Raw genomic sequence first — 8,823 nt, forward strand, 5'->3', positions numbered from 1 at the left:
CAAGAACCGACGCCGGTTCTTCGGAGTCATCACCAACGGCTGAAACCTACACTTCACCCCCACCACCGATACGCGTACCTACTTTCTTCACAAAGACTCTCCCCACCAGAATTGGTCTCCGGATCTTTTCCTCTTCTGCGTGTGTACATGTATGTGTTTATATGTACGATTGGATCCCCGACTATCGAGAATCCAAGGACCGGTCTATTGTCAAATACAGGAATTAATTATGTAGTCGGATATTTGTTTCTGGTTTTGTTGCATGAAAAGGACGATATGCGATCGATCTTCGCAAACTTTGAACTATTACCGAGTGACGGGCGTAGGTATGCGAACAGGTGGATGAAAAAGAGCAGATTTTACTCAAAACTGCAGGAAAAGGGAAACACATCGGGGTTTTTACTATATTTTTTTTTTTTTCTTTTTTTTGTTACAAATGTAGCAGATTTAATTCTCCACACAGCGGTTTTCTACGGTAAATTCTGCATTTTCGGAAGTACATTTTACCACAAAACCTGACATGCTTTTTTTCCTGCAGTTTTGAGTAAAATTTACTCTTTTATTCTCTACACGATGCTGCGCGAAATTTTTTAAAAGCCAATTACTGTTCCGCTTAGCCCGATGATCAAGTTAATTTTTCAACAATTCATTTCTACACGGTTTCGATTTCAATTCTACGAGTCGTGAATTTTTGGCCTAAAAGTGTTCGACTTCATCGTAAAAGTAAAGTATTTTCAAATACGTCTTTGGAAATGTTCTTTAATCTTCCGGAAACTGTGAAGCTTTCGATTTCAGGGAGCATTTTATACACGCGTATATACGGTGACGTAAAAATAGCTTTTTGAGCAGCAGCAGCTTCAACGACTAACTAACAACGACAGGCAATCTCTTTTGGTACGTAGTGAAGAGTGTAACAGCGATGCGTGTACGAGAGATAAAGGTATGACTTCTTATCAACGTTATCGGTTGACTCTTGGCGTGGCCATTCTCTGGATCCACGCAACTCGCAGTCACGCGTTAAAAGAGTAACATACCTGATATACCTTTCCGCACGCCTTCTAATAAAAATTAAAAACATTAAAAAACAAACAAAATGCCATCGTCTTTGCCATATTTCGCGTTCCTCTTCGTCGTTTTCGTCGGTTTTAGTCAGCCGACTTTCGGGCAGGGTGAGTTTCAAACGCCCTCCCGGATCTGCCTCGTTTTCGTCAAATATCTATCACCGTCTGTGACCCAGATAATATATTTCTTCCAGGGGAATACGGCACTGCGAAATTTGGGGAAAGCTGCGAGCAGGATTATCATTGCATCCAAAACGCTTTTTGCCTAGCCCAAAGCACCTGCCGATGCGAACCGCGTTATCTGCCCATTCCAGACTTCAGCGCCTGCATTCCAAGTGAGTTTTTCAATTCTATGAATTATACAGACATTTCGTATGTGCTCGGCCTAAAACCCCTGAAAAGATAATCGAGTTATGCCGGTATCGATAATTACGTTTTTCAATTTGCCGGATAATTATTGTTTTTAAAAGTCATTTTGGTCAGTTATCTTTTGCAGTAACTAGCTGGTTTTTTTTTTTTAACTAGTCGATATCGTTATGGACTATTTTTTCTTTTTTTTTTCTACATAAACGTCGATGAAACCTTGAGACATTTTAATAGACGTGACATTCCTGTATACCAATTATCTACAACTTAATTACTGTAAATATACGTTACATACGTTGTATAACATGTTATAATATATTAATATCATTCGAGTAACTAACGTTTTCTTCTATTTCGAGAATTATAAAATTGTTCCTGCTGTAGTGTAATCTCTATTAATGTTAATGATAAATTGATCCTTGTAATCGATGAGAAATCCCGATGAACGTACACCTTTATCTTTTCTGGACGGGAAAAAAACTGTGTACGTAACGTGTCGCGTGTTTCTGTGACGGTAGATGAATTAAAAAGTGAGCAACGAGTAATCATCTTTTGCTTCTATTTTCCATTTGTTATGAATTAAATAATATTTTCTTTTTCAGCCATCGGTCTCCATTGCAGTAGCAATGTAAACTGCACGGGCATGTCTAATGCGGAATGCAAACAAAATGTTTGCGCTTGCAAGGAAGCCTTCACGGTTGATATATCGAACTCCTCAAATTGCCTTCCAAGTAAGTGCTTGTGCGTAAGCTAATTTGTTCAAGAAAAACAGAGTAAGTACGCGATAACCGCACATTGGATATCAATAAAATTTATCTACACGTGAAGCGACAGAACTTCCTTTGAATCTTCTGAAAAAAATCTTAAAATTAAATCTTAAAAAGCAATAGCTTGGATATGAATTTATCATTTCTAAATGTATTAACAATAAGAAAAATCCGTCAGATTTGATCTATTCCACTTTGCCTTGGCTTGTTTTGTTTAGCTAACTATTTTCTACAATTTCACCGTAACAACTAATTTTTTTCACCAACGCTCAGGTGAATAGTGCGATTCGTTAATCCAAATTGCTGTCCAAGTAATCTTTGAAAATTAAATATTGGACAGGAAAACGTTGTAAAAAAATTATGTCCCGGTAAAGTTGTGGAAAATGGTTGACTGAACAAAATAAGCCAAGTTAGAATGAAATCGATCAATTCTGATGGATTTTTCTTAATTTTAAAACACCTTGAAATTAAAAATTGATATAAAAAATGATATAATTAATTAGAAAAGTGCCGATTCGAGTTTATCAACTACCTTAATTGCCCGTGTAATAATTTTGGATTGTGTGTGTAATTACACAAACGGCATGATTTTTATTCGCCTATTTTCAATTGGGAACCTTTTATTTCAGGGCCCGTAGCGGAAAATGATCGTTGCCAAAGGAATGACGATTGCACCGATTCTCTGCAGCGTGCTTTGTGCATAAATGGTCTTTGCCAATGCTTGACTAGCCACCATTTCACCTTGACGACCGGAACATGCGTCAAATCTTCAGGTAAATGTTGCACCAGTCGCTTTATACTTATAATATGCCAACAGTGAATTATCGTTGTGATTTGAAATTCTCATCCGAAGGCGTGTTGGACACCTGCGAGGCGGATTATCAGTGCTTTTCGCCTGATAAAGCTGATCCAGATTTGCTCGAGTGCAGAGAAAGACTTTGCAAATGCAGGCCTGGGAAATCATCGAAATATTGCAGTTAGTATCAGCTTATTTGCATGTTCGATGCGATTTGTCACGTCTTTAGTTTTATCGTAACACTGTTTGAGATCCTTACTTTTTTTTCTTGCTTTACACTTACAGACGGAGCCTCGAGCAATTCTGCAACAATTCTGGCGGTCGTGTTTTTGTTCTTTACAAAATATCTGACGTAATTAATTTGTCTTCTATTACCATACTTCTCTACTTTGGCAACTCCGATGAAAAGCGTCGAAGATTGCCGGAAAAAAAAAAAAAAAAAAAAACGCAAGAAGAGATAATTAATTAATCCGTACTTCGTAACTCACTTAGCTTTATTATACCGTGAACTGTTGGCCTTTGCGGCAGCAGTTTTTAGATTAATGTCATTACACTTATAACAAAATCATCAAATCACTAATCACTAATCGGAGCTTAAGCATTCTACAAGGGAATAAGCTGGCGCTAATCGATAAGTCAGCAGGATTCTGTTATTATTAAGATTTTTTTATAATTTGTACAGATAAAAATAGTACACTGAAAAGACAATTAATCATAAATTATGGCGTAAATTAAATTCGCTACACTTTTAATTAAGCGGGGTTGATTCATCTGACAGAAATACGTAGGAGTGCGTGGCGAATATTGATTTTTATGACTTACTTGTATAGACAGATACGTAAATTGGTAAAGTGAGCCTGGTAAAAATATAGCAATAATTATAATTTGATCACATCTTTATTATACAAAGAGAAAGTTCATGTTTTAGGTGTTGATTATGTATACACGAAAGTTCGTTGATTTTCATATAAATTAAATGAATCGCTTCACTTTGATCCATATAACGAAACATACAATAATAACAAAAATAAATATATATATATATATATATATATGTGTGTGTGTGTGTGTGTAACGACCGAACATTGCACGTGACTTGAAAATAAGACTAAATATTATTTTATTACTCCGCACGGAAGCAAAAATACTACCTTATTACCACATTGAACAATAATTGTATACTTTTATTATATTTATATAAATGTATATATTTATATAAATACCTATTTGAAACTCTCTCCGTAGTTTCCAAACCGAAATATATCAACAAAAATTATAAATCATCTCATTGCGCACACGGTTATATGCATTGGTAGTTCATATCAACGTCAGGGCCAGCCTAAATCGAGGTATAGTCATTGATTAAAACTTTAACAAGTTCGTCATCGTTTTTCCATGTTGTGGTGACAACGACGTTGACGATGACGCATTTCTACGTTACACATTTATCTTATGCATTACCATATCTCTGCGAATGAATCATAATCAACATTGCTTATCCATCCCGTATGCAACACAGTTTTTTATTTTCTTATTAGTATTTCATTCGTGCCGAAGCGAAGCGACAATATACTTATTTATAATGGGATCAAGCCACTTCCGGGCTTCGTCGTGTACGAATTTTTGGGCCTTGTACGTACAATGATTTCTTTATCTGATCTTCAGAATGGGTAAAAAAAATTTACAATTCAATTGGCAAGTTGATAATCGTTCAACTTTTCCGGAACTCAAGGTCGTCGTTGGTTTGAGACAAGTTGAATAAACAGGCTACTTTTTTAAGTTAAAAAGAGAAGGAAGGAAATTGGCAACTTAAAACCCATTCGTTCTAACTTTGAATATTTTTCATTCGAGACGGGTGAAAAGGAAAATGAAAGCGTATTCCAACGGTTAGACTGACGAGACAAGCAAATATTAGACGTAAAGCAATGAAATGCATTTTCACCGTCATCATTGATGCGCGCATGCCACAACATCCATAAACTGTCAACTAATTAGTACTTAATTTAACGTTAACATTAGATGAATACTGTAGTTGAATAAATTAATTTAATAAAAATGATTATTTTAATTTAATTTAGGACATAGCGCGTAGTAATATTACAAGCCTGAATCCGACGAAACAGAATTAACATCGTTCGTGTTAGTAGATATATAATATCTTATCTAAACAGTGGTCACATTTTTGGTATACCGTTGCACCATCAGTCTAGTATAAAGTTCTGATGATTTCATGCTCAACGTGTTTTAAAATTGATTACAAAAATTGAAACATCAGAATTTGTTATTAGTTTATTACTCGTATTCGGCGCTATATTTGTACACTAAATAGGTATTCTTCCAGACTTAGGAATTATTATATACAATCGACGCAATCAACAGTTTGGACTCATTACCTGTGACTAACATTGTCGCGTAAAATTATTCTATTCCAAACCAGAATTTTTACGCATTGCTCATTCAGTTGTTTGTTCAAAGTATCAAATTAGTAGTAACTACTAATAACGTATTATTATTATTTCTTTCACTATTATTATTATTATTATTATTATTATTACTGTTACTATATATCTGACATAAACAACGATATTGCATCTCCTTCAAATAATACAATAAGACATACAATTTTCACTATGAATATTTACACAATGGTTTTCACTGCGGATAAAAAATATCTTTAAATTTATATCCGTCAATTTTTTATCCCAAATAATATCCGTCATTAAGTCGCTTGACAATTAAACTGAATAACTGATGAACAGAACGTGTATTGTGATTCTTGCAATATCTTTCTCGACTCAGAAGTCTAGAGCATTACTTTACCCTGAGCGAAATAAGTTGCATTATCGATCGTTCACCACCTAACGAAGCTCTTGTACTCGTCGTTGATGCTGACCCGTTTGATGGTCTCGTATCCCAATATGATGGAAAAACTGAAGCAAGCCGATTGCACTAGACGGGCGGAAAGTCCTTTGGTGAACATCTGGAGACCCTCTTCTACCCAGAGCACTTTAAACGCATTACACATTGAATCTAGCCTTTGAACTTGCAGTCGTGCACGCACTATGTCCAACGGATTCGTTATCACCGTCGTCGTGAACCCGCCCATCGTTCCGGCAACTGCTTGGATCAACAAATGTGAAACCCAATCAGGCAGAACTCGTACCATTTCATCTGAAAACGAAAGTAAGGTATTATTATCTTATGGATTATACAGATAGCTTGATTGTTACTAATTTTGTATTACGCACCTTGATAGAACGTGTACAATCCCCACCAAAGCGCACTGTTTGGGACATAAGCGCACAGTGAAGCGACGTAGCCCCGATAAAATCCCTTCGGACCGTCACGCTGATAAATTAATCTGACTATTTCCGCAGCGATGAATGCTCTCGACCTTCCAGGATCCAAAGTCAGTCCTAAGGGGTTCATTCCCATCTGTGGGGTAGTAATAAAATCAGAAAATTCTAATATGCAAAGAGTACGAGCAAAGAGGAGATCCTTACTTTATCTACAACAAGTTTTCCATGCTTCGTACTAACGCCAAGGACCATCAAATGCTGACTGAGGACATCAAATGGCACAACTATCGTTTGACCAACTACGCTTGCGGCGCCTCCGCCAATCAGAGCCTTTATCCGTGAATCTAGTTGCGCAGTGAACGGGTCTTGTCTCAGAAGATGTCGTACGCCTTCGTATGTCGAGACGTAAAATACCCCTGACACTATTTGGACAGAACTTATCCAGAAGCCTCGGTACAGTCCTCCGAACCCTTCCATTTTGTAGATCTTTTTGTACGCATCTATCATGCCTGAAAAGAAAAATTGTTCGTTTTTCATGGATATCGAGGCCTCGATTAACGCTACGTTTCGTAAATCTGATTGCTCTGAAAGATTTTACCTGAGTACATATGGTTTTTTCTTTGGATTTGCAACCGTGTTTTTATCACTGTCAGTGGGTAAAGGCAGCATCGAACCGAGAACGACGACAGCATACTGAGAGGGAAGAATTTCTTCTTGTCCATCATGTCCCACTCTATGGTGCGAATAAACTGTGGTGCCTCCACCGCTGACATCTTGCAGTGCTTTGTTAACCAAAGAGGACAATATTGACGGCAGCGCAGACCCGGCTAAAGGTCGGTAGGATTTATCGGGCAGCCTAAATTGGCACATCTCACTAACACGCCCTGGGCATTACTACCCACTACTAACCTGCAAATAGAAATTGAAATGACAAAAATCAGTGGCTGATTAGCGAGTAAAATTGTAGAGCATTAGATTCTTTTTATTTGAGAAAAATATTAGCTAAGCAAGCAATGTTCTTGGTCGTGCGAAACTGTGATTTCAAACGACGTTAGGTAACGTGATTCAGAAAAAGATAAAGGAACATGTGCTTTGTTCGTGACATTAAAATAATCATTATGATAAATGGTTGAGATTACGAAGAGCTGGCAGAGTTTGTCCTACAGGCAGAGTAACCCCTTCGGGAACTCGTGCGTTAATCTAGCTCGATAAATTGATTAAAAAAAATCATGTTCAAGGCAGACTAGTGTTAGGCAGAGTCCATAGGCTACTATTTACTGCCTGATAATGTAATCGATTAGTTATCTGCAGAGTGTCTGCTGACAAGGAATCAAGAGTTACGAGTCAATTTTCCACGATCCAAATGGTATTCACAATTTTACAGAACGATTGAATTACTCTTAACAGCCACAGGTGCCGAAAATAAGCTTCGGCACCTCTCAACAGAAGATTAGATACAACGTAATAATTTAATAATAGTTCAAGTACACCAGATAATAAACAAGTCGTCGTCGTCGCAATTTGATCTTGCAAAGTAGGCGAGAGGTGTGGATCTGAGAAATTTTGCAGGCTTGCTGTGACGAGAAGGTATTAACAGTTGGGTAAACGTTGATAGGAGCTAAAATTAACCACGTGTTTCTGGGACAGAGGGTGGAGAAAATTGTTGAAAAATTAGTAAGCGGGACTACAGTTAGTTATTGCTGCATAGTAACGGAGGCGGCGTAGAACGATGATGCACTCTGTTTAAATGATCTGGCGGAAACTAGTTCAAGGTCAGAAACTCGAAGTTCGAACCTAACCAACAAATCGCTGGCCGGATCGAACCGTTGCAATTGAATGGACGAGAATGATGACATTTTTCGCGTTATCGTAGCAGCCACGCATGTTGATACTCACGGTGATGTAATACTACGGGTAATGCGATTACGAGTAGGTTTGGATTCTGCCCAGTATAGCTTGAACGTAAACTCGTAATTTTTGGCTTTCGATTCAGCCAGTTTAACAGATAATGTCAACGCGCACCAACACCACGATCATTTCTCCCGCAAACTCTTGAGCTCACTTCGTGAACTTTGACCCGCATTGAGTCTAGCCACTGATTACTCGACGCATCGACGTGCTTTCCCCATTTCCCCGTTGTGGTGAAACTCGTGAGGCTCGTGAGCAAGCAGAAGCCAAGCAGAAGCCATGAAACGATATCAGCTGAAATCCTTACCGCCCCCACTCTATTATCGCACCAATTTCTTTTTACGCCGTTCTTGAGGCGTTCCGAAAAATCTTTGGTGTACAATGAAGAAGCTACAAATGACCTACTGCTGAATTTTCTCGGTCGGTAATCGTAAGCGGCTCGATCGCCGGAAAGTTAACACTGTGTTTGTGATTCGTGCTATAACGGGCAGCGCAGAGAACTGTTTTACCTCGTTTACTTTTGTTCCCGATGGCAAGCAAGGTCACAAATTTCGAAAGGTTTTGCGATGGACTGTCTCTGTGTAACCTCTTAAAAGTTCACATTATACGGAGAGAACCATTTCGAG

The 8,823-nt window shown here is 37.9% G+C and overlaps 2 protein-coding genes across 4 annotated transcripts; one reads left to right on the plus strand and one right to left on the minus strand.

The window, feature by feature from the left end:
- The first annotated feature begins 24 nt into the window (after positions 1-24).
- LOC124222546 (prion-like-(Q/N-rich) domain-bearing protein 25) lies at positions 25-5,645 on the plus strand. 2 transcript variants are annotated; one of them, XM_046633663.2, is made up of 6 exons: positions 25-326; positions 1,256-1,396; positions 2,030-2,158; positions 2,824-2,967; positions 3,048-3,170; positions 3,276-5,645. In XM_046633663.2, the coding sequence occupies exons 1-6, from the start codon at positions 263-265 to the stop codon at positions 3,344-3,346; spliced, it is 672 nt and encodes a 223-aa protein (XP_046489619.1). In that variant the 5' UTR covers positions 25-262; the 3' UTR covers positions 3,347-5,645. The 2 variants fall into 2 exon arrangements, with proteins under 2 accessions (XP_046489619.1, XP_046489618.1); XM_046633662.2 differs by lacking the exon at positions 25-326 and adding an exon at positions 971-1,169.
- On the minus strand, positions 5,254-8,498 carry LOC124222545 (solute carrier family 25 member 44). Of its 2 annotated transcripts, none has more exons than XM_046633660.2 (5): positions 8,186-8,498; positions 6,888-7,198; positions 6,494-6,798; positions 6,239-6,425; positions 5,254-6,161 (listed from the first exon to the last, which is right to left on the minus strand). In XM_046633660.2, the coding sequence occupies exons 2-5, from the start codon at positions 7,060-7,062 to the stop codon at positions 5,842-5,844; spliced, it is 987 nt and encodes a 328-aa protein (XP_046489616.1). In that variant the 5' UTR covers positions 7,063-7,198; positions 8,186-8,498; the 3' UTR covers positions 5,254-5,841. The 2 variants fall into 2 exon arrangements, with proteins under 2 accessions (XP_046489616.1, XP_046489617.1); XM_046633661.2 differs by lacking the exon at positions 8,186-8,498 and adding an exon at positions 7,778-8,082.
- Positions 8,499-8,823: the final 325 nt, after the last annotated feature.

This window comes from Neodiprion pinetum, chromosome 6 (assembly GCF_021155775.2).
Source record: "Neodiprion pinetum isolate iyNeoPine1 chromosome 6, iyNeoPine1.2, whole genome shotgun sequence".
Taxonomy (NCBI): Eukaryota; Metazoa; Arthropoda; class Insecta; order Hymenoptera; family Diprionidae; genus Neodiprion; species Neodiprion pinetum.